Below are 27,081 nucleotides of genomic sequence, written 5' to 3'. Positions count from 1 at the left end.
TATGTGTTATTTTTATTTAAAGTGTATGATGTATGATTAATAACACGTAATGGAGGCCAGCCCACAAGCCAGGTAGTCTTGGGTGCCTAACACCTTCTCAAGCCATACCCAAACTCCGAACCCATTATCTAGTACGTGGATTCATGTGTGTAAGTGATTGGCCCAAAAGATCCAATATGGTTCCTAAACCTAATCTAGGTGGCGACTCCATTAGTCCACAAAATCCTGTTAACTTTTAATAGGATGTAAGCCAAACCCCTTAAATTAGTGACCATCAAATTGTACTGCTAGGAACAGTAAACTAGAGGTGACACCAAATTGTACTACCAGGAATGATAAACTAGAGGTGACATCTGTTCGTCCTCGCAAGTTGGAGCTACTGACCGATCAACTAAAAAAAAATAATAAATAAAAAAAAAAAAAAACATATTAGAAAGAGATAGAGAGTGACAAGGCAACATAGAGAGAGAGAGATCAATGGTGAAAGCTCACTTAGTGTATAAAACACTTATGAATGTTTAGACCCCCAAAAACAAATATTCCAAAACAAGCTTATATTCAAACAAAGTATGTGCGGAATGATAAATATAAGCTATACCCAATTATGCAAACTACTCTAAGCCATAATTCAATCACATCACAGTAGTAATTAAAAGCAAAAAGTGAGGGATAGAGAGAAGCAAACGCAAGATAACACCGACATGTATTATTGAAGAGGAAACCGAAGAACTCAGCAAAAAACCTCTCCGTCACCCTCCAATGTGGTAAAATGATCTACTAGAAAATCAATTGGGATACATGAATAACAATAGACCCTCCAAACCTAATATACCAAATGCGGTAAGGATTTGGCTTAAGATCCTCTCATGGGTATGATAATGGAGAGGGTGAAAGTATAGGAATTTAGAGAATCAAATGTATAAGATTGTGGATGAATCAATCTTATTGTTCTTTGGACTTTCTCTCTCAAAGTTCTCTCTGGAAACTTGTCACGACCCAAACCTGTATTTCAGAGTTTAGAGCATGACCGGCATGTTAATATCAAGTTACCTCAATATTAACACGAACCAACCTAACTGAAGGTACATATCAAGAATTGTTTGTTCAATTCCTGCTTATTGTCTTGCATAAAAGCCAATATACAAAAATGATGGCAACCCTGACATTTCATTTCCTTCAAACTTGGAAACAAATACCACCTATCTGAAACTTAAGGTATTCAAGTAAAAATTTACATAGCTAAACGTTTAGCAAAACTCTTATTACAAACCTAAACCCAAAGACATACAACTGGGGTTCAAAACAGACTACAGTACCGAATTACATATGTGCTCAAAGGATCAAGTACATCTTGATTCCTTCTATACATCAAAAGAGCTAACTACTATACAACAGAACTCTACATTCTAATAAAACGAGAAAACACAAAATCCTTGCCACCTCTCATACTCTCGCTGCTTCCAGGAAGAACCTGTGCACTGAAATATAATAGGGTGAGCTGCGAAGCCCAATAAGGTTTTAAAGCTCCATGGGCCTTTAATAAGAATGCATGTAAAACAAATAGTTTATGGATATGCTAGCTTTGATCAAATAGCTTTCATACTATTCATATTGCTCTTAAATAACTTATGAACTTTTCGAATAAAAATATTTCATTTTCCTTTCATATAAAAAAAATAAAAGGACATACATATAATTCCGTAACCTTATCTTATAAAATAAAAAAGACTATAAATGCTTCATCATAAACTTCTTTTCATGAGAGCTTTTAATTTTCATAATGCATTTAAACAAAATCATTCTCTCATGCTCAATAACATAATATAGCTATTCATAATATATTGATTAGTCCACATTTGATAAGTCTGTACAGAGAAGACCTCATCACATTTGGGTAACCTCGTGTGCATGATATTGTCCTATTTGAGAGGCCTGATGGCACATCTCCTCAAGGTTTTATTCCTCCCCGCCGTCCGTACACATTGGGGAGAAGGCCTTATTCAGATTAGAGTTACGGGCAACCCCATTTCCTCTACTTTAAATGGCCTAGATTTACGGGCAACCCCATTTCCTCTACTTTAAATGGCCAAACAGATAACATCTTTCCATGGAAAGCCAATGATTAACCCCTATTGGCTGAGTTCAGAACATAACAGTGGAATAACCCGAACGCTATATTATTCTGATAGCTTTACTTTTACATAATTATTTCATAATAGTAGCATATCCACTTCATTCTAAAATATTATGTTCGTGACATAGGTACTAGCATTAATATGCAAAATTATCATATACATAAGGTTGAACAACTCACGAACATATACTTTACTTAAATCATGCTTATATGTAATATCTCAAATCGACAAGTTTTAATGCATATTAGTTTTCGAAATAAACTTTATACTTATTAAAAGCACACGTCACAAGTCCCTTACCTGAAAACAGAAGGCGCGAGAGATTGTATGCGAGGAGCTCAAGTATCCGTGTTCTCGTTCTCGCCACCTAAACGAAAAGAACCAAAACTTATTATGGACAAACTCTTCCTAATACATAAACTTATACCTAAATCACCACCTAACTCTCAAACTCAAGGAAATCCTAATTCCCATCACATAAAGTTCCCAAAACATATGATACAATCATCAAACATATTTGCAGCCAAACCATAGAGAAATCAATCCATAAAATTTATATATGCTTCAAACATACCAAAGGATGAGTGTATAAAATTATAACTCAAAACATACAACCTAACTTGAGAATTAAATCCACAAAGTTAGGTGTAGTATATATTGCTCACTGCTCATTACAGCCACGTATGCTCCATTTGTAAAATACAAACGGGCTGTCCACAGACCTCCAATTGTCATGAAATTTTACAGAACTACTCCCCTGTATGTCCAGTATAAACCATAAAAATTTCGGAGTCAAATCATTAACCCATGATTTACTAAAAATCACACAATGTAGTATACTCAAAACTGTCCTGACAGAATTTCTTGCAACTTACAAATTAAACCACTAATTTTATGTTCATCCAAATGCTGTGAGACCACTTCTATAACAACCATATGTGTCTTAGAATTCATAAAAACTACTCCTTGCATCCTAATTCACAAAATACAATTTAATACAGAATTTTCTTGTAGTAAACATCAACTCTGTCACAGAGACAGCTTCAGTACCTATTCTTACAAAATCATCAACAAATAGCAATAGGTCTTAATTTCATTTGGGTATTTTTATACCTATAGTATACATATTAAAATACCCTAATAAGCATTCAATTGATAAAAATATCATCAAACTTCAAGTAACTAAAACAGAATCACCAATTCAACTTCCAGAAACAGAGTAGAGAACAAAGAGGGAAAATAAACAAACAAATTTTACTATCCAAAATACACAAAATCAGATGAGGTTTAACTTACTTACCCACACACTTTGAAGATAAAATCTTAGGGTTAATTGTCTAATTTCTTCTTCAAAGAAACTAGAATTTTTGGTGAGAAAGGGAGGGAGAGATGTTGCTGTGTAAGGAAGGAAGAAGAAAGAAGAACAAAGAAAGGGGAAATAGAGAAAGAAGAAAAGCAGCTGCTGGACTTCAGAAGCAGCCAAGAAAATCAGAAAAGTAAGAAGACTTTTGGGGCTTGGGTACGTGTGTGGCTAGGGAGAAACAAATATCACAAATACCTTTTCCAATTTTTCTTGTATTCACACACACACATATAAATATATATATATATATATATATATATATATATATAAACTTTGCATTCACACTTACCTACAAAGAATAAATAACACATTACCCACACACACATATATATATCCTTAATTTTATAAAGTTATAACTAACACATTAAAATGGCATATATGTTCTATAATATAACAAAAATCAAAGTTTCATGCACTTAAAAGTAATTAAAATAATGACATGCATATAAACTCATAAATTAATTAGGCAATTAGGTTGGGGTGTTACAAAACTCTCTACATTTTGTGGATATAAGAAGTATTTATAGTAGGGTATGAGAAGGAATGTGAAAAATCATTTTTCAACAAAACAGGGTGCATTGGCGAGTCACTCGTGACTGGGATAAGTTGCAAGCTCTAGTTGCTAGATAACAGAAAGGCCAGACTGTATTTTTTGTCTTGTAGTGATCCAGCTGTCCTGACCCTTCAACTTCTTGCATGCTCCACATGTGTGACACATTCTGGCGAGTCACCACTCACGAGTCAGTTGCAAGATCCAGTCACAAGTTGCCTCTTGATTGCACACATTTGATCAATTCTTCACACTCTCTCACACATAACCCTTACATTATTCCCACCTACATACAGGGTTTCTAAATGCTAAATTACAAGTAAAATTTGGCACGGAATAAAACCAACACATAATTAAATAAATTTAACTTTACAAATGGGAAGAGAAGAGACAAGAGAAAGTGAGAGTGAGAGTTTAAGAAAAGACAAAATGTAAAGAGAAGAAAAGTTCTTACTTCCCGTGACAAAAATAAGAGATTATTTATAGGTGTTTCATACGGCACAAGAAACAAACATGTTTTGCGTTCAAAAAGGCTAGTTGATTCTCAATTTTTTTTTTTTTTTTTTAAATTATATACTATATGATTAGAAAATTAGTTTTAGAAACATTACTCAATTTGAATGCTTCTTAAACTAATGCTTTTATTCAATAACATTTTCAATAACATAAATTGTACACTTTAGCCTCTTTATGCGTATTCATGTTTTTCTTTTTCTTTTTCCTAGTATTATTTATTTTATTTTTTATCTTTTTGCCATTAATATATAAATAGTAATGATTATGATACGATACAAATAGAACAAACTTTGGTGGTGAATGGATTCATCTCTACCTACCTTTACATGATTTATAAAGCAAAACTCAATTTACTGCCAATTAGTGCATCATTAATCCCAACATCTAAATATTAAGAATAATGTAAATATCCAGAATCCACCATTAAAATATTCTTAATTTTTTTTATCACTTTAAAGCCTTCAAAGCATTTACTATTAGAGCAATAATACCTCGTATTTATGTTATGATTAATACGATACAAAATTAAGACTCAACTTCAACTAAAATATTCTTTAAAACTCATTATGAAAAAAAAAAAAAAAAAAAGGCAAAAACACTATTTTGGCCCCTACATTTTAGAGACACAGTCATTTTGGTCCTTATATTTTGATATTGGTCAATTTAGTCCCTATTATTGTAAACATACAGTCAATTTGGTCACTACCGTTAACTCACAATCGGAAAATGTTTATGTGGCAAACGGTTTGTACATTTGACAAATTTAATATTAAAAAATTGGATCAAATTCTGATATGTTGTGCCCCAGGACTCAAATCAATAACAGTAAATAAGCAGAAATTAAATAACAAGCATACACAAAAAACATAATAATTTACATGGTTCGGCAAACTGCCTACCTCCACGAAAATGGCAGAGAAATTTCACTATATAAAAAAAAAAAAAAAATAGGGAGATACAATAATGCACAAGAACACTCTCAAGAAACCCAAATCTCAATTACACCCTAGCACTCTCTCACAGAAAAATAAGAATAAAAGCTGATTGCGTCTCTTTTTCTCTATTTTCTCTTATACGGCTACTACTCACTATGTTAATTGGAATGATCTCTTTTTTTGCCCTACAACACAAACCTAATATATATATTTATATATATGTCCTAGGTTGGCTATACTAGGATTCCTTGTATCAATTTTATTCAGACAACTACTGTGATCGACTTAGACTTGTGGTTTCCTACTACAAGTTGTATTTGGTAATTGACTTGGGCTTGTGGCAATTCAAGCCACACACACGGGCCCACTTCAACATGATATGCCTAAGTTTAAGTGGCCATGTCAGCGCTTAGGTGGCAAGAAAAGCCAAATCAACTTTAAAAAATAATTTTTTTTTTCTTTACTAATTTTTACAGTTTTGTATTTTTTTTTCTATTTAAGAAAATTGGTTTTATTTTTGTGAGATTGTAGTTTTATAAAAAAACAAAAAAGAATAAAAATATATAAAAGCTTATGTGGCTTTCTTTTGCCACCTAAGTGCTTACATGGCCACTTAAACTTAGACACATCAGCATCTAATCTAATTTTTAAATATTAAGCGTACGTTTGGATACCGCTTATTTTGCTAAAAACTGAAAACAATAAAAATAAAAATAAAAATAAAAAATCATTTTTCATTTACTATTCACTTTTAAAATTACTGTTCATATGCTTGATTGCACTATTCATGTTGCATGAACAATGCAAGAGGAGCTGAGCTAAAAAAAAAGCTTAAATGCAAAATGCGTAAAACATGGACGTGAGACACGCAAAACAAACAGACCTTAAATATGACAAATTTACAAATTGTTTGTCACATAAGCATTTTTTATTAATGAGTTAATGGCAATGACCAAATTGATTGTAAGTTTAAAATAGTAGGGACTAAATTGACCGATACTAAAACATAGAAATCAAATTAACTGTGACCCCAAAATATAGGAACCAAAATAGAGTTTTCACCTAAAAAAAAAATTTAAAAAGTTTTACAAAGCAACACTATTCTTGGAGGAAAGAATAAAAATCATTATGGAGAAATTTGCAATTTTTAGAGAGTCCAAATTCAAATGAGAAAAGAATGAAGGAGAAAAAAAGGGGACTTGAAAGCAAAAAAATTTGTATATCATGCAAAGCTATGTTATTTTTAAAAGTTTTGATCGCATGTGTGTAAAGGCCTTTTTTTTGTAAAATTTTCATTCATGATCTGAACATTTTTTTTAGGAGATCAAAGCATGAAATCACATTTTCTAGGAAATTGAATTTCTTCCTTTAACAATACCACTTGTATTGACGCTGTATTTGAAATGCACTTTGATTTGTAAGATCTTAGACACATTTCCCATGGATGGTTTTTTGGATCCATAATTTGCTGATAAAACTGTACAAGAAATTCTAAAATCTAAAAAGAAGAAAAATAAAATCAAAGAATAAGGCAGACATGGCCATGAACACCAATCCACCTAAATTCTCAACATATTGGTCCTCACTTAATTGGGTGGAAAGACATTGCTCCAATACCGGAATATCTTGTCCATGCTAATCATCTACAAAATACACAAAACCAACAAACAAAATCAAAACAACATAATTTGCTAATAGAATTATATAAGAATTTCTAAAATCTAAAAAGTAAAGGAAAAAAATTAAAAGATTTGGGCCGAATAAAATTCTTGGCATGCAAAAAAGAAAAAAATGCTATCTTGGAATATTTTGGAAAACAGAATTTAGTAAACAAAAAAAAAAATCAAAATTAAAAAAGAACATGAGAGAGAAAGAGGGATGCCTAACGTATAGTTGAGATACACTAGCTACCATGTCAAATCTTTGCCAATAAATTCCCACCTACACACCACCAATTGAAATAAATAAATCACAACCCATTAAAACCAAAATTAGGGATCACAATCCATGAAACATAAAAACCACAGTTTTAAAAACTGAACTAAGGGTAAAACTAGATTTGCTTCCAATTCCCAGTTTTACCCAGTTTTTATTGGTTTTTACCGAACTAGACTAGTACCTGGTTCTTGGTTGAACCAGTCAGTCCAATCCGATTTTTAAAATAGTGATAAAAACTCAAATGTCAATAACAGAATACAAAAAGAAAGATTTGAGTACCTACCTTTTAAATTCTATTTTGAGTGATGACCTTCTTTCCACTTCCTCTCTGCCTCTTTTTTATTTTTTTAGTTTGATACCAGAGAGGACTGTCTCTTAATGTAGCAAAGTTTGGTTTTTGGTTTATTTTTATGGGACCTGTTAATGGATGTCCTTAGTATATTTGTTAATCAATTATTTTAAGAAAGTTTTAATACCACTTTTATGAAAATATAAAAGGTTGTCAAAAAATCAATTACTTTTTTCTTTTCCTCTAAAATTTTTCTAAAAATATTTCATAAACCAATACCCTTAGGATATCAATTAACTTTTCCCTTTTTTTTAATTTGAATTTGCATAAAAGATGGGACGTGAGGATTGGAATGGAAAAAGTTCAAATAAAATTGTAACTGCTAGACAGCTAAATGCTTGATGAATATGGGGAGTTTAAACTTTAAACTTGTACATGGGCGAAAGAGTGGATGAGTTTTTGGTGGAGTGTTTTTTATTGTTTGGAAATTTTTTAGTAAGTTTTAAAAATGGTAAATAACTCCTTTAACCTTTTGTTGTCTTTTCTAGGAAATAAAATTGAACTTAAGGGTATGCAATTTAGAATTTGTTTGAGGACATTTTGGTATAGCTAATAAGTCAAGCCCAAACAAGGGAATCTAGTTATTAGTTGTATAGATAGGCCTTATTTTTGTAAGGGTTTTTGTTGACCTTTCTTTTTTATACTATCAAACGCTGGATACTGAGAAAAATTATCTTCAAATAAATATTCTATTGAAACAAACAAAGTGTAAGTATTTTAATATATGTATGTATTACATTTCTTAAAATTATCTTCGCATAAATATTCTATTGAAATGAACAGAGTGTAAGTGTTTTAATATATGTATGTATTACATGTCTTAAAATTAATGTGATTTTCTCATGTAACTCATTAATTATTAAGATGTTTAATTTACTTTGGGTAAAACTTAATTAAAGTGTGAAGTACCTTACTGATTATTTTAGAAAAAATGTTCTATTTACATATTATCTTGAATAATGCCATTGATACATTGGCATAATACTGGTTTATTTTATAAAGTTCTATGTAAGAGTAATAGAATAGGTTATTGAAGTTGTAAAATGAGACTCTCAAAGTGAAGTTTTGGCGGCTTTGTCAGAGAAAAAAAAAAAAACCCCTCTACCATCTATGGTAATGTTGGAGATTTTAGCTGCTAGAAGAGTAGTGGATTTTGTTCAAGAAGATTGGCATTCACCATTCCATTTTTTAAGGTGATTTTGAGTTGATATTATTGCACTTCGACATGGATAAGTGCTTAATTCCTCCTTTGGTCACTTTTAGTAAAAGACACATTGTTTTTTGCTAGCTCTTTTCAGAGCTAACTCATTCTCTCGAACATATAGACTAGGCAATACAGTAGCACTATAGCACATATTTTAGGTAAAATAGCAAATCTTTCTTTTCTGTTATTGTAACTGAAATATTAGCTATCAAATAAAAGTCATGCTGTGTTGTTTCGCAGAAACAAAAGCATTAAAAAAAAAGTTTCAGATAAAGGGTGAAATGGATAAAGTTGTCAAAATATATTAGGATATGAAAACTTATTCGTTAACTTTTTACTAACAGGAAAAAAAAAAAAAAAAAAACCTTTTTAGTTTTTCTATGGCCAAATATAGCTTAAACAATAATCCAATTTACCTTTATGTCCATAAGGAAAAAGGCGTTCACGGAGGAAAAGGCGTCCATGACGCGAACATTTTTATTCAAGGTGTGGTAGATTTGTTACGTATAGAATTTAAGTGAGTGCAATAATGTTGAAAATCCGCTAATTGACTTTTCACTAATCTGTCTGACCAGCTACAAAACAATCAAGAGTAATAATAACAGGTAGGAGTAGGGCTTTCTTCTTCTTATTATTATTATTATTTTATTAAGGATAAACTACGTATTTGGTCCCTATCCTTTACACCAATTTCAATTTAGTTCCTAACTTTTCAATTATGTCAATTTGATCCCTAAACTTTTAGTATCATGTCAATTTAATCTCTACCATTATCCCTTGGATGGAAAAGACTGACGTGTCAAACGGCCTAATAAAAAAAATTAATTTATTGCCATATCAATTGCCACTTAGACTAACATGTTAATATAATATTAAATTAAAAAAATACAAACAACAAATAAGTGAAAGCAAGTAACTTTTGGGATCAAAATCCCTAACTTACGTTTGCTTCACGTTTTGGCCCTCTAGAGAGAAAAGGTGAGGCACTACATTTTCGTCCAGACTCCTTCTATATTCCATCTTTGATATTCCAAACTATTTGACAAGCAACAATAATCATAACTTTGTGCATATAGGAACTTTCCCTTGTATATAACTTTTTAAACTTGTTACTTTGCTACATGGAAAGTAATATGCGCTGAACCTATCTTTTCGCTAATGTAACAAATTATCTAGATAGTAATTGACCTTTATGTTGCTTCATCTCTTCAACAACATAGTGGACAGCAAGAAGTTTTACTGATATAATGAGGGGATTGAGGACCAATAGGAAGATTGTGAACCCATCACAAACAAAAGCAATCGTGAGTTAGGGATTTTTTTTTTTTTTTTTTTCCGAAATGAGTTAGGGATTTTGATCCCAAAATTTACTCACTTTCATCTATCTAATATTTATTTATTTTTTTTGAATTTAAGATTATGCTAATATGTTAGTCCAGGTGACAGTTGATGAGACAATAAATTAATTTTTTATTTAAGCCGTTTGACATGTCAAACTTTTTCATCCAAAAGATAACGGTTGAGACTAAATTAACACAACACTAAAAAGTTATGAACCAAATTGACACAACTGAAAGGTTAGGGATTAAATTGAAATATGGTGTAAATGATAGGGACCAAATACATGGTTTACCCTTTTTTTAATTTTGATAAGTTATTGGAGTAATTGGAAACCAGCCTCAAAATAAATATTCTACCCTTCAAGATAGCAATGAATTCTCTTTTTCCCTTTTTTTTTAAAGGTAAATAATGAATTCTTCGAAACTTACACATATTCTGGCTTCTTTAAAGTGTTTAAAGATAAAGACTTTATCAACTTTAAAAGATAAAGAGCACAACTTTATCAACTTTATTTAAAAATATTAATTTCACTTTTTTGTTTATTAATAACTGTGGGGCCAAAGAATTCGACGACCCCGGCCTACTTTATACCAAACCCAAGGCCCGTGCCAAGGAGGGAAAAATGCCCAAGGACGTACAAAGAAAGCCCAAATGGCCTAAAGATGTTGCCGATGACGATCCTGTCCTTGGCACTCCAGGCCCCAGAAGGAAAGAATGACACGCCATCAAAGGCAGCTTCCCAGAACGCCCCCAGAAAAAAGGACGAGTACGATAGGACACACATGGGGGTATGGTGTAGGAGCAATTCAAGGAGAAGCTGTCACCTCCACATTGAATGCATCTAACTAACATTCTGGCCGTATTAATGAGGAAAGAACCCCTGAACAGTGCAGCCTTAGTTGCCGCAACTCACAGAGGGTTTAGGAAGGTGGCTGATGGGACGACCACTCAAGTAATGACCTGCACGATCAACAAGGGGAGGGTCAAGATCGACTGGAAAGAAGTATATAATGAGAGAGACCCTCTAAAAATGGGGGACCGCGAAAAAAGAGCAGGAGGAGAGAAAAAGGAGAAAACGGTGTCAGTCTGCATGGTCTTGAAAACCACTATAACCTAGTACTGAAAATAGAAGAAGAAGAATATTTTCCTCGGACAAAACGCCCGAGGACAAAATTCCATACTTTAATCCATTTCCTTATTGCTCAACCCGCACCTAACCGTGTCTCGTGATCGTGGTTCAGACTAAGACCTAGTTCTTAAACTCATTCTCTAAAAATTCATTGTATTGGGCCAATTGGGCTTGAAACCTTTCGCCTAATAGAAAGAGCACTCAAACCCTCCCCTTACATTAGTCATTTACATTTTTAAGATAGATGAAAAAACTGAATTTAAATCATTTTATAGAAAACACTATATATAAAAAAATAAATTTAATTTTTTATAATAATCAAATATATTATATTATTTTTTTAAAAGTAAATATATTATATTATTTATATATATATATATATATAATTAACTCTATATAATTTGTTTATATATAAAAAATAAATAAAAAAATCAAATTTAAGTATCTTGCAGATAATTCCCATATATATGATTTGCAAGAATTGACATTTCTTAATTAAAATGTGAGTTAAAATTCTCATATTTTATAGGAATTGAAAAGTTTTTAACAATTACAATCTAGTAAATTTTGTAAAACAAAAACCAGATTTTCATGAAATCAAAAAATTAACAATTTCTGTCTCGAACTCTACCAAGTGAACACACCCTTATTTATTTGTATTTCCTGTCGAAGAATCACCGAACGCAGTATCTAATTTTCTACAATATGATTCTTGCGGGTGACCTACATTTTCGGTATAGTAATATGGTTTATTATTAAAGAAATTGGTTCAACTTCAATCAGTCTGACATTGGAATGACAATGGAATACTACACCTATTATTTCTTTTCTTTTTCTGTGAAACCACTTCTTCAATCTTTCTCAAATGTACCTAAAGCATTAAGAGTCCATCCCAGCCATCCACCACCATGAATGAAGCAACTTTTACTCGCTAAATGGTCTACCAAAAAAGAAAAACAAGATGGATTTTTGTAAAAATAAAGTTGGATTGTCGATATTATTAACTTTGCTCTCCTTTTCTTATTAATAAAAACAAAACAAGTCAATCAAAGTTAATTTGCCACGGAATCAAATACGTCAATTAATTTTACCTAATTCAAATGGAAAATAGATGCTAGACGGAGTGCAGATATGATAATATTAAGACAGAAAACATTCCAAAGTTAACATGGACTTTGATGTTTCTAAGAAACAATATGCCTTCATTTTCAAGGTCTTGACACTTTATAGACTCTTACTTTTATCAAACCATTGTACACTTCACAAGTTTATCAAGTCTAGATATCAGACAATGTACATGCAAAGAAACTATCTTTTAATTGTAAAATCTAAAAAGGACGAAACACTTCATGCTTTTTGTATCATTTCATTTGGCAATTTAACAAACAAAAATTGTATCATTTGGAAAGATTTTGCATATCAAATATTTTAGTCTTTAGATTTTTTTTTTTTTTTTTCCTTGTAAAAGTGAAAACGCTATTACCAATTTGTTGTGGGAAAAAATCTCTGGTATGGACTTATCTATTATATTTATAAAAGCCAAAAAACTTACATTGACCTCTGTGGAGATTTTTTTATTATTATATTCATGTCTCCTCTAGTTTGGAATAAAACACTCAAATGAATCTACTAAAATACAAACTATTTACACAAACCTCTTTGGATGGCTGAAAAAAAAAATCATAATTTTTTCAATTTCTCTCTTAAATTTCTTGCAACTAATAGAATTGGAATTGAAATTGAAATAGTAATTTAAATTTACTGAAATCTTGTTAATATATTTTTATATATAGTAGAATTAACTTTATAATTTTAATGTATTTATAATACTGTGCTAATTCTTTTATTGTACAAAATTGCACAGTTAAGCAGGTGCAATGGCAGTACCACATTTATATAGGCTGGGAAAGGACAGCAAGAAGAACTTAGGGTATGAAACAAGAATCCACTGTTGGTGACAATTGCAATCTCCTTCTCTTTACGTGTCCACAACCTGGACTAGTTGATGGGAAAAGGTAAGAAATTTGTGTGGCATTGTTATAACCATACTTGCAACCAGATAAAAGGCGCCAAAGCATTCCAAATGTCTACACAATTCATATTCAACCACGAAAAGGTGAAAAATTTATAAATGAACATATGGAAAAACTTGATCATCATAATCAATAACTACGAGCATTATTATTATTACTAGTGGACACTTTATGTTAAAAAAAAAAACTTGATGATCATATATATGAATTTACTTTCATTTAAAATAAAAAAGAGAACAAGAAATTTAAGAACTCAAAATTGTTTTATATAAAACCCAAAAAAAAATAAATAAATAAATAAAAATCCAAAGCTGAGAGGAAAAAAAAAAAGGAAACAAATAACACCTTAAAAAAAATCCAAAACTGATGAAAAAAAAAAACGAATAGCACCTAAAAAAACAAAATTAATGAGAAAAAATGTTGCCAACCTTGGCAGGGGAAAAAAATTAAAAGAAACAAATGGTTATTAAAAAAAAAAAAAAAAAGTGCAAAACAGCATAAATGTTGGCAATGGGCATTTTAGGTCAAAATTTTACACCCTATTTTCACTTCTATTTTCTCTCTATTTTGGGAAGATTGAGTTTTGGTGGGTCCAAAGAGAAAACAACTAAGCCATACCACTATTCTCTGCCCCTTTCCCTCCCAACCAAGGGAAATTATTCTATACTCTCGGAGTACCATAAATGCATACTCCCTCCTCTCACATAAATGGTGGGTTCCACTAATTAAATTTATGGTGGGACCCACCATTCATGTGAGAGATGGGAGGTGAGAGTACGCATTTATGGTACTCTGGAAGTACCTAATAATTTTCCACCAACCAAATGCCTCTCCCACCCTTTTCTCTCTTATTTTCCCAAAATCATCCCAACCAAACATACCATTAGCTACATTTGTTTGGAATGAAAATAAGGAGGATAGCAAATAAGGATGAGAAAATAGGAGAAATTTTGGATAAGAGGAGTGTTTGGTTGAAGTGACTGAGGGAAAGAAAATGATGAGGTCCGACTATTTTATCCCCAAGCCCACCATTTTTAGCCCCTCCAAATTAGAGAGAAAATAGGGAGGAGAAGTGGTTCGTTGGAAATTACTCATCTAACACTTCCCCTTCCCAAAGTAAATTCACGTTAAAGTGTTTTTTTTTCCTATTTCTTTTTTCTTTGCAACATCAAACTCTAAGTTCTTGCAACGTCAAACACTAGAACTCTTTTTTTTTTCCTTTTTCTTTTTCTTATTCTATGTTCATTGCAACATTAAACTTTTCTTTTCTTTTCTTTTCTTTTCTTTTTCTAGATTCTTTTCTCCTCACATTAAACTTTTTTTTTTTCTTTCCTTTTCTTTGCTCTGGGTTGCTTATTTGATTTAAAAACAATACTTTTTTTTTCCTTTATTAAATATTTATATAAAAAAAAAAAGTTATGTAACAAGGGTATGGGAGTAAATTTATACAAACTTTATTTTCTATCCTTCCAATTTTCCATCCTTCAACCAAAAAAAAAAACTAAGGAAATTAAAAAAAAAAAATATATATATATATATATATATATCTCCCAACTTTTCCATCCCCACCTCATTTTCTATCATCTAAGTTTTTCATCCCCTAACCAAACAGGCCCTTAAGACCAACGTGGCAAAAGCACTCTGTTTTGGGTTTTCTTTTTTGAAAAGGCTAGAGTTACAAATTAGTTTTTAAAAAAAATTACAACCTGCTAATATGGTGAGTTATTATATGGGAGATAAAAATAAATAAATAAATAATATGGATAGTAGATCCAAATAAAAATCAATAAGAAATTATCACATTAATAATTTGTAAAAATATTTATATTTATAGCATTACTCGTTCTCTTTTTCCCAAATAATTATATTTTGGTCCCAACTTGTATGTTTTACTTTCACTGTTAAACAACTCCCAGTCCTTACTCTGAATCTAGATCTATGGTGAATAGTTTTATCTATTAAAATAAATCGAGAATCCCAGTGGCATCATTTGGACGTACAATTTGGGCATGAGAGATGAAAGTAGCCAATATAAAAGGAAAAAGAAGGAAAAAGGAAAAAAAATTTCTTAACTTGAACAATTTGCATTTAATAAATCGAGAACCCGACCAGAGCAACGAGAAATTATTAGATTACTGAAGGACTGTTGACTTGGTCCTCCCAAACCCTACCAACCAATAGAAACATGACAATTGTTAAAAAAAAAAAGGAGTCAGCTTCGATTAACTACACAAACCTAACTTTGGGTTAAAAAGCAAACCAGAGCAACAGCACTTGGACAATTTGCATTTAATTTGAGCCCAAAACCAAAAGATAAAAGTAGCCATTAATTGAGGTTGCAAGGGATAAAAAAAGGCAGGAAGAAAAAGAGCAAGGGAGACTGTATATAAAAAAAATTATAAAAATAAATAAATAAAAAATAAAAAAAAGAAGTGAAAGGAAAATTTTGAACTCAAACTTAAAGTTGTGTTTTCTTAGCAAGTTCTACGGAATTTCTCTTTACTTGCCTTCTTCCCTTTCTCTTCATTCATCAGGAAAAAAGTTTCCCATTTCCTTTCCCATAAACAAGCATCATCATAAGCATAAGAATGATTAATAGACATATAAAAGTATGCAAAAGAACCAACTATTGCATTATTATTAGCAAAGGAAATGTCATTAAGGCGATACAAACCATCCATCTTAATACCCCACATTAAGATTCTATCATGTTTTCCAATTGACACTTTTCCAGAACAAAAACGAATCTCAAAACCTTTTTCATCCAAGCAAGGGATAGAAATGAGATTACGTCTCATGGTGGGTGCAAAAAGTACATCTGACAAATAGAGGTTTCTTTCTCCAAGTATCAAGATCTTCACAGTTCCAATGCCTAACACATCACAGTATGTGTTATTGCCCATGTATACACGATGATCACCGACTTTAACCTCTTTCATGTCAACAAAGAAATCTCTCATCTTTGCCACATGGCGTGACGATGCAGAATCTACCCACCATGCTCCAGAGTCAACATCAATTAACGGAGATTCAAATACCACACAAATTATATCCTTGGAACCTCCATAATTTGGTTTGTTAAGAGAGATTTAGATGTATTCTTTTTATTTCTTCTTTCTGCTTCTATCCCCAAAAGAGTTGGTAAGTTTTTCATGTTCACTAGGGTTGCAAAATAGTTTAAAGCTACCACTACAAAATCCCATGAGCCAGGCAAACTATGCAAAATAGTAGACACTTGCATCTTATCAAAAATTGGATTTCCTAAGACAGCTAATGTCACGACCCAAACCTATACTTCAGAGTTTAGAGCATAACCGACATGTTAATATCAAGTTTACCTCAATACTGACACGAACTAACCTAAACTGAAGGTACTTATCAAGAATTGTTTCTTGACTTCCTGCTTATTTTCTTGCATAAAAGCCATAATATTCAAAAATGATGGAAACCTTGAAATTTCTTTTCCTTTGAACTTGGAAATTACCACCTGGCTGAAACTTAAGGTATACGTGTAAATATTACATAACTAAACGTTTAGTAAAACTCTTATTACAAACCTAACTCCAAAGACACACAACTGGGGTTCAAAACAAACTAAGGTACCGAATTACATCTATGCTCAAAGGATCAAGTACATCTTGATTCCTCCTATACAACAAAAGAGCTAAATTACCATACAACAAAAAAACTCTACATTCTAACAAATGAGAATCACAGAATGCTTGCCACCTCTAATACTCTCACTGCTTCCAGGAAGAACCTGTACACTGAAATATAATAGGGTGAGCTGCAGAGCCCAGTAAAGTTTTAAACTCCATGGGCCCTTAATAAGAATGCATGTAAATCAAATATTTTATGGATATGTCAGATTTGATAAAATAGCTTTCATAATGTTCATATTATTCTTAAAATAACTTAAGAGCTTTTAGATGAGAATAGTTCATTTTTCTTTCATATAATAAATAAAAGGACATAATAAGGAACTCAAATATAATTCAGTAATCTTATCTTTGAACAGACTATCAAATACTTTATCATAACTTCTCATCAGACTTGTAACACATTCAATATACCTTTCTTATCATCATACTTTTCTTATAATTTCCAAATAGTTTAATAGCTCATTTATAATACATATTAATTAATCCAACTGTAAGTCTGTCACAACTTTGGGAGGCTTCTAGCACAGAATGCCAGGCATCCAGCATTCCCCGCAATGCTAGGTAATTCCAGGATCATATCATAATACATATTTTCAACCATGGGGGTAAGTTGACATCCTCCACAAGTTGATTGTTACCAACAAGGGCGGGTACAGCAGAGCTAGTCACACTTTTAATGGCCAATCAGAATCTCCATGGAAATACCAGTACTATAACCCCTACTGGCTGAGTTCAAATCATAACAATGGAATAACTGAAAACTATATTTTTCTGATAACTTTGCTTTTACATAAATGTTTCACAATAGTAGCATATCCACTTCATTTTTAATGGCCAATCAGAATCTACATGAAAATACCAGTACTATAACCCCTACTGGTTGAGTTCAGATCATCACAATGGAATAACTGAAAACTATATTTTTCTGATAACTTTGCTTTTACATAAATGTTTCACAACAGTAGCATATTCACTTCATTCTTAAATATTATGTTCGTGATATAAATAATAGCATCAATATGCTAAAATTATTATGTATATAAGATTGAACAACTCACGAACACATATTTTACTTAAATCATGCATATATGTAATATTTCTAATTAAAAACTTTAATGCATAATACTTTTCTAAACAATTTTTATACTTATCAAAAGCACATGTCCCTTACCTGAAAACAAAAGGCGTAAGAGATTGTACAAGAGGAGCTCAGGTGTCCGTATTCTCATTCTCATCACCTAAATGAAAAACCAAAACTTATTACGAACAAACTCTTCCTAATATATAAACTTATACCTCAATCACAACCTAACTCTCAAACTCCAGAAAATTTTAATTCCCATCACATAAAGTTCCCCAAAGTACATGATACAATCATTAAACACATTATGCACTCAAACCATAGAGAAATCAATTCATAAAATTTATATATGATCCTAACACACCAAAGGATGAGCATATTAAATTATAGCTCAAAACATTTACCCTAACTTGAAAATTAAATCCACAAAGTCAGGTGTAACATATGTTGTTCACTGATCATTTCAGCAGCGTATGCTCCATTTGTAAAATACAAATGGGCTGTCCACACACATTCAATTGTCATGAAGTTTTATAGAACTACTCCCCTGTATGTCCAGTATATACCATAAAATTTTCGAAGTCAAAGCATAAACCCATGATTTACTAAAAATCATGCAAGACAGTATACTCAAATCTGTCTTGATAGAATTTCTTGCAACTTACAAATCTATATATTACTAAAAGCTGAAGCGTAGTGTTTAATGCTGTTGTTCTCACGTTGCGCCACATCAGCTGCCACGTCATTCTTTTTTTTTTTTTAATATAAATTGTCCTACAATTTTAAAATGGTTTTTACAATTTTCAGCCCTATAAATGCAGCCTACTACTTATTTATTTACTTCCACTATCACCCTATAATAAATTCAGCCCACTACTTATTTATTTACTTCCACTATCATCCTATAATAAATCTGTATAATTAATTCAGCCCACCTCTTATTTATTTAGTTCCACTATCAAGCTCAACCCAAAGCCTTTTCAGTTTAGTTTTAGGGTTTTGTATGAGTCTTTTCAGCTTAAAGGAAAAAAAAAAAACAAAAAAAAACAAAAAAACAAAACAAAACGTTGAAGCCTTTCAAGCTTTAGGGTTTTTTTTTTTTTCCAATTTTCTTATAATTGTTTTTAATATTTACACTTCTCTAACCTTTCTCTTTCCCTTACCATTTCATCTCCCCACTACTTATTCAATCTTTCTCCCTCCCTTACCTTTTCATCTTCCCACTACCCTCTACATTAATATCATTCTTCCTATTTCCCTTCATTTTCCTTTATTTTTTTCTCTTCTTATTCACATCCTCTTACTATAAATTTGTCACTATCTCTTCTATTCTATGCATAGTTTTCCCTCACACACACACACCAAAAAAAAAATGTTCCCTCTCTTTCTCTCTCTAAATTTTTTGGTAGATTTTTTTATTTTTCTTGCATCTCTACTTTAAGTTGATAATTTTTTATATTCTTTAAAACTCTATTTTGGATTAATGCGATTTAGTTTTGTTTTTTAAATTGTTTTTTTTTTTTTTATTCTCTTTGGTTGTTAAATGTTATCCTATTGCATTCTAAAGAATTAAATATAACATATAAAAATATAATATTATTTTATTACATAGTATGATTTGGATAATTTGGTATTTATTCTGTTACATAGCATGATTTTTTATAGTGCTCAATTTAGATGTTAATCTATGAGACTTTACTAATTTTTGTTTATTTTCTAATCCTTCGTGGTGAACAAAGTACTTTTAATAGTTGTATTAGAAGTACTCTATAATGTCATTTATTTAAAGAAAAGCAAAGGTTAGCCAAATGAAAATAATCAGATAGGTGACAAATTTTAACTTTTGCAATTTTATTTTTATTATTATTATTTTAAAACAATGCATGTATAGAAATTTAATTCTTAGATTTTGCTAATAATTGTTTATTTGATAATATGTTTTGGGCAGCCAAAATTATAATTTCTACAAATAAAATAACCTTAATAGATTATCAAAAACAAAATTTTATCCTAATATTGGTTCAATTAATCATTGTTAAGTTTTATTAATTTTTTTAGTTTATGTTTTTTTGGTGTTTTGGGCTGTTCCTATATTATATTTATAATTGTTTCTATAATAAATAAAAATATAATTACGAAATATATTACTTATTATTAGATTAGTTAAAATTAAAAAAAAAAAATTAATAAAACCACCATAAAAATAATTATCACGCGCAACACGTGGATTCGCGGCTAGTTAAACCATTATTTTTATGTTCATCCAAATGCTGTGAAACCACTTCCATAACAACCATGTGTATCTTAGAAGTCATAAAAACTACTCCTAGCATCCTAATTCAAAAAATATGATTTAATACATATTTTTCTTGTTGTAAACATCAAATCTGTCACAGAGACAGTTTCAGTACATATTCTTACAAAATCATCAACAAATAGCAATAGGCCTTAAAGCATCAACAAAATATGTTAATAAGCATTCAATTGATCACAATATCATCAAACTTTCAAATCACCAAAACAGAATCATAGTTCAGCAAATGTAGTTTTGATTACTTATCCACAAACTTTGAAACTGAAATTTTAGTGTTAACCTTTTAATTTCTTCTTTAGAGAGGGATATATTGTTTTGGTGAGAGAGGGAGGGCTGCCGTGTAAGAGCAAGGAAGAAGAGAGAAAGAAGAACAAAGAAAGAGGAATAGAGAAAGAAGAAAAGAGCAGGACTTTCTGGTCTGGTGCAACCAAGAAGATAAGATAAGGAAGAAGACTTTTGGGGCAGCAAAAAAAGATAGAAGTGGACTTTTGGGGGTGGGATACATGTGATGCTAAGGAAGAAAAATCACAGCCCATCTTTTTCAACTTTTTTTTTTTCTTTTTTTTTTGCATTCACACTTACACTTTTCTACAAAGAATAATATCACTTTGCATATATATATATATATATATATATATACACACACATATATACATACATATATATATATATATATCCTTACCTTTATAAAGTTATATCCATAACATTAAAAGAGCATATATGTTTTATAATATCACAAAATCAAAACTTCATGTACTTAAAAGTAATTAAAATAATGACATGCATATAAACCTATAAAATTAATTATGCAATTAGGTTGGGGTGTTACAGCTAACACTTTTACAATTGCTGACATTTTATTGACATGTTCAATGACATTATCACTTTCATTCATCATGATTCCGTTAAATCTCTCAATTAAAATTTGAATGTATGTTTTAGAAGATGCACGATATGCTTCAATAATAGCATCAAACATGATTTTAGCATGTGTATATTCTTCAAAAAGAATTTCAATGTCAGGTTCCATGAATGTAAGCTGTTAGAGATATATATTAGACATATTAGCCCAATGTAATAGGCCCAAGCTCATTCCTGCTTATACTAGTAGTCTAGGGTTTAGTCGCCTATATATACTCATGTTAGGGTTCATTGTAACACAGGAGGTTATTGTACTACACTCTCATACAATAAAGATGTAGCCCTTAAGGGATTCCTCCGTGGATGTAGGCCCTCAAGGTTGAACCACGTAACCCTCGTGTTCTCAATGTTCCTATTCTATACTTCCCCTTTCCGTATCCATTCTAGCATACACAACATGGTGTATCAATGCTAATATTTAACATGGTATCAGAGCCAAACTTCGTTCTTGGCATCAAACAAAACATCTCTAGCAAGCAAAGAAAAATATCACATGCACACCACCATCGGAAGTCACGCATGCTTCTCTGCTGGATCTAGACTCCATGAAATCTCGCAGCCACCGTGGCGCAGTGCTGTGTCCAAGATCCACAAACTCAAGCAAAGCCGTGACTTAACTTTTCAGATCTGTGCAAATCGACGCTTCACCTAATGAAACCAACCACAGATATGTGATCCACGGCCCCTCGTGATCCAAACCCAGGAAGCTGGTCTCCGCCTGAATTGTCACGCGCCCCTACGCGCCAAAACGAGCTCCGAAAAATTCCCATGCGCCGCCTCAAATTCATCACTTTCAAATCGTCTTCTTGGTACACGCGCCACAGTGACGGCCTCCTCGTCCACCGATCTACAGAACCTGAAATTACGGGCCTTAACCGAGCTTACACGCGCCTCCCAAGTTTCTGGCTTCTCCTCCACGCGCCGGTGACATCGCACGCTCCTGCCAACGTCGGAAAACTACTGCTGATGTCATCTGACGTCACCGGATGACGTCATCACTCTACGTCAGCAGCCATGCAAGCACCTCCACATCAGCCCTAGTCCACGTCATCAGCCACGTCAGCAGTTTCGTCTCGTCAGCACCACGTCACCTAGCTGACCGTTGACCTGGACCGACCCGACCCGGACCACCCGGATCTAACCCGTGAGCACTTTGACTGTTGACTTTGAATCTGGACCAGTTGACTTTGACTTTTGCGTTGACTTTTGACCAAAAGTCAAAATTTCCAAAAGGGCCTATCTTGCTCAGTTTTTCACGTAGATTCCGATTTTGGGGTTTTTCGCATAGATTCCGATTTTGGGCTCCGTTTCTGCATTTGAGACTCCGAAATTGGTCAATTGGCACATTCTTCATTATGGTTTCATCAAAGGCATTCTTCAAGGCATCTCCAAGTGATCTTCTCATGCTTATCCAACCTCAAGCCTTCATCGAGCTTCCGTCTTGAGTTTAAGGGAGGGTGTTAGAGATATATATTAGACATATTAGCCCAATGTAATAGGCCCAAGCCCATTCCTGCTTGTACTAGTAGTCTAGGGTTTAGTTGCCTATATATACTCATGTTAGGGTTCAAGGTTGAACCACAGGAGGTTATTGTACTACACTCTTATACAATAAAGATGTAGCCCTTAAGGGATTCCTCCGTGGATGTAGGCCCTCAAGGTTGAACCACGTAACCCTCGTGTTCTCAATGTTCATATTCTATGCTTCCCCTTTCTGCATCCATTCTAGCATACACAACATGGTGTATCAATGCTAATATTTAACATAAGCAAAATATTTCTAGCAGTTTTATCATCTTCTAAATGTTTTTCATACATTCTTTTTGCAGTTGCGTTAGAATTTTCAGGTGGTGGAGTTGGAATGCCGATATCAATAACATACTCAACCTTGTCTTGAAAGAGTATGTGACGGATACGACATTTCCAAACAGAATCATTAGCCCCATTTAAGTTTTCAGTTTTGCTTAATTCTTGACTTATAGCTTTACTAGTCATGATCAATCAATAAGAATTAAAAGGATTTTAGTTTAGAAAGCTAACCGTGATGGAGAAACCCAAAAAATAAATTTGTGTGTACCAAATTTGTACTGATGTCTACGTAGCAAGAGTCCCACCCAATCACAAAATCTACTTATCCACGGCAATGCAACCTTTTCCCTAACAAACTTCTTCTTGACAATAGTAGCAATACTCCAACAAAAATCATTGATGAGATTTTCTTCCTTTGTAGGCCCGTGGAGTGGAGTAAAGCAAATATCCAAATGAAAAGAAGTTGGATTCAAAAAATAAAATACTTGCACGGCTTCACTAGGAAAATGGACTTGCTTCAATGCTCAGATACCAATGACGCAAAATTGAAATAGAACTCTTATTCAAATAAAACACTAAAACAGTAAATATCTTAAACGTGTATTTAAATGAAGAGATAAAAGTAAAAGAGTGTTTGGGTTGCAATGGGTTTTTTATTTTGCAGGATTTTTGTGTGGTTATCTGATCTAAAGATCTCAAGTGGGATATTTAAAGACCCAAAAAAGTTGCCAACATTCATTTCAGTTCCTACAAATTAAGACATGAACATTAAAATCTCTAACGTTTATTTAAACGTTAAAATCTAATCTCTTATCCACCTCACTACCCCCACTCACAACTCATTATCCTTGAGAAATCTCAACTGCATATTTGACCATATCAAACCCCACACAGCCAATCATAGCCAAAACATACAATTCCATTATTCAAACAATTTTATTAATAATAATCATCTTATATACAATATTGTGTAAGGTAATTTCTTTTGAAAATTACACACGTACACATTGTGGGTTATTTAACCACATAATTCAACATCATATTGTGGGCTATTTGGCCACACAATCCAACATAACAATAAAAGGTATCCTAAAATTAGCGGAAAATTTTATTGCACGCACACGCTTACCCACTATGTTGCATAGACACGGACACGAACATGGACACGACACGGACACGGATATAGGGATACAGCAATTTTTGAAAAATAAGGACACAGCATGGCGTGGACACGGCAATTAAATAATTAATTAAATTTTATATTTAGGCATATGTTTAGACATAAAATACGTTTATGTCTAGAATTTAAATTATGTAAGAACTACAAATAAGTAAACTAACACCCAAAGTAGTACAATAATACTCATAAAATGCTTAGAGTACAAACCAAAAGTTTAAATAGGCTACATTCAACATCAAACTAAAAACATAAAAGGAAAACAAGTAGGACACACAATCCAACACAATTCAACATCTATATCGTGGGCTATTTGGCCACACAATCCAACAATCTATATATAAGAAGGCAGCTGGACCTCATGGAGAAGTAAAAGAAGCTTAGAATTAAAGAGATCAGCACTAAGATGGATCTCATTCATGGTGAGGGAGTGAGTGAGTTATTTCAGGTTCAGTGTCATTTGTATAAACACATTTTTAGCTACATTGATTCCATGTCACTTAAATGTGCAATTCAGCTAGGCATTCCTGACACAATCCACAACCATGGCCAACCCATTACTCTCCAAGAGTTGGTCTCTAAGCTTAATATTCACCCTGAAAAAACTAGCTGCGTGCACAGGCTTATGCGTCTATTGGTGCACTCTGGCTTCTTCGCTAAAACAATTGTTCATGAAAATCAAGAAAAAGAAAAAGAAGAAGAAGCCTATACCCTCACACCTTCTTCTAGGCTTATCCTCAAAGAAAATGTCACTAGCTTATCACCATTTGTTCTGGCAATGCTTGATCCTGCACTTGTAAGCCCATGGCAGTTCTTGGGAGATTGGTTTCAGGGGAGTGAGCTCACACCTTTCGAGAAAGCACACGGGAAAGGTTTTTGGGATTATTGCAACCAAAGCCCAGAATACAATAACATTTTCAATGAAGGAATGGCGAGCGATTCCCGACTGATGAGCTTGGTTGTTAAGGACTACCAGCCCATTTTTGAGGGTTTAGGTTCATTGGTTGATATTGGAGGTGGTACTGGGACAGTTGCAAGGATTATTTCTGAAGCTTTTCCTCACATGAAATGCACTGTGTTTGACCTCCCCCATGTTGTTGCCAACTTGCCAGATAGTAAAAATCTGAAATTTGTTGGTGGCGATATGTTTCAGTATATCCCTCCTGCAGATGCCATTCTGTTCAAGGTATGTGGCATACGAATGTGTCTTTAATATTTGAAATAATAACATCTCAATTTTACTTAAATTTGATAGTTTATTTGATGGTTAGTACATTATTTTCTAGATTTAATAATGTTCAAAGTGTCACGTTTTTTAAAATTTTATGATATGATAATAAATAGGCTTTTAGATTTGTAATATTTAATATAAACAATAAAGCAGGTGTGAATTTTTTTAAGTTGCATCCAATTGTTTATTTTGGCTATTAATATTGCCTATAATAGGGGGTTTTTATTTTGGGATCGAAGGTGGTAATAAGAATTTTTCTTCATGTGTTCGTGGATGTTGTACTTGTATGTACCATTCATATGATGTAAAAAAGCTCTTTAACGACTATAACTTTCCATAACGTACATGTTTACAAACTACAAACAGTTAGAAAGATAATTAAGTAGATATTGGGTTGGTAATCTGAACAATATAAATGATAAATTTCAAGACTTCCATAGGTGAAAGAATTTTGAAGAATTATTCAACATTATTTTGAGGTTGGCTAAATTTAAAAGATGCTAGAGATATGAAGGCTGAAGCTCTCTAATTTGACTGTTATATTACTATTTGGCAGTGGATTTTGCATGATTGGAGCGATGAGGAATGTGTCAACATACTTAAAAATTGCAAGGAGGCTATTGCGAAGAAAGGAAAAGAAGGAAAGGTAATTATCATAGATGTAGTGATAAATCAAGAGAAGGATGAACATGATGTTACCACTACAAAGCTCCTCTTTGATGCACTAATGATGTCTTTGGTTACTGGAAAAGAGAGAAACAAGAGAGAATGGGAGAAGCTGTTCTTGGAGGCTGGCTTTAGCCGCTACCAAATTGTGTCATCATTTGGCATGAAGTCTGTCATTGAGATTTATCCTTAAGAGATGAACAAGTACCTATGTATATTAAGCCGGCAAAGACGGTTGACCAAAAAAAAAAAATATATATATATATATATATATAGTGTTTTAAGCTTGATACCTTAGAATAATGCTTGCGAGTATAGGAATTGAACTACTATCAATCTTGAAACTGCCTATTGTAAGATATCATAATTAAGAATAATAAATTGTGCTTTACTATCTTCTTATTATTTTAATATGGTTTCGGTGCAAGGTGACCCAAAATTTAGGAATTTCTTCTAAATTATTTTACTTTGTTTTTTGCCTAGCAAAAAAGAAATTAGTATTAAAATAAAGGGGGAGGGGAAAGCCAAAGGCCATAGCCTGCATTTGGTTGTGGATTTGGAGTGATCGACATTTTTCTATTACCCATACATTAATAACAGCACTTTTGACTTTCTAATCTATGTTTTTTGGAGAATTAGCTAGTCTAGGTGTTTGGATACACCTGAAATTAGAGATTCACTAAAATCCAGATGAAAAATAGGTAGCTGGAATTATTGGGTTTATTAG

The 27,081-nt window shown here is 32.4% G+C and overlaps 1 protein-coding gene and 1 long non-coding RNA gene across 3 annotated transcripts; one reads left to right on the top strand and one right to left on the bottom strand.

Annotated features, from left to right (window-relative positions):
• Positions 1–1,083: 1,083 nt before the first annotated feature.
• On the bottom strand, positions 1,084–3,682 carry LOC115979447. Of its 2 annotated transcripts, none has more exons than XR_004089057.1 (3): positions 3,436–3,682; positions 2,436–2,502; positions 1,084–1,534 (listed from the first exon to the last, which is right to left on the bottom strand). It is a non-coding gene; the product is annotated as an uncharacterized LOC115979447 (long non-coding RNA). The 2 variants fall into 2 exon arrangements; XR_004089056.1 differs by having other exon boundaries at positions 1,084–1,478.
• A 21,135-nt stretch (positions 3,683–24,817) lies between these two features.
• Positions 24,818–26,607, top strand: LOC115981682 (trans-resveratrol di-O-methyltransferase-like). The gene is made up of 2 exons (XM_031103982.1): positions 24,818–25,643; positions 26,245–26,607. Exons 1-2 carry the CDS (start codon positions 24,864–24,866, stop codon positions 26,545–26,547), a joined length of 1,083 nt encoding a protein of 360 aa, XP_030959842.1. The 5' UTR covers positions 24,818–24,863; the 3' UTR covers positions 26,548–26,607.
• Positions 26,608–27,081: the final 474 nt, after the last annotated feature.

The sequence above is a fragment of the Quercus lobata genome, chromosome 3 (assembly GCF_001633185.2).
Source record: "Quercus lobata isolate SW786 chromosome 3, ValleyOak3.0 Primary Assembly, whole genome shotgun sequence".
NCBI classification, from domain to species: domain Eukaryota; kingdom Viridiplantae; phylum Streptophyta; class Magnoliopsida; order Fagales; family Fagaceae; genus Quercus; species Quercus lobata.
The sequence above is the reverse complement of the archived record's forward strand: the minus strand, read 5'-3'. Positions and strand labels throughout refer to the sequence as shown.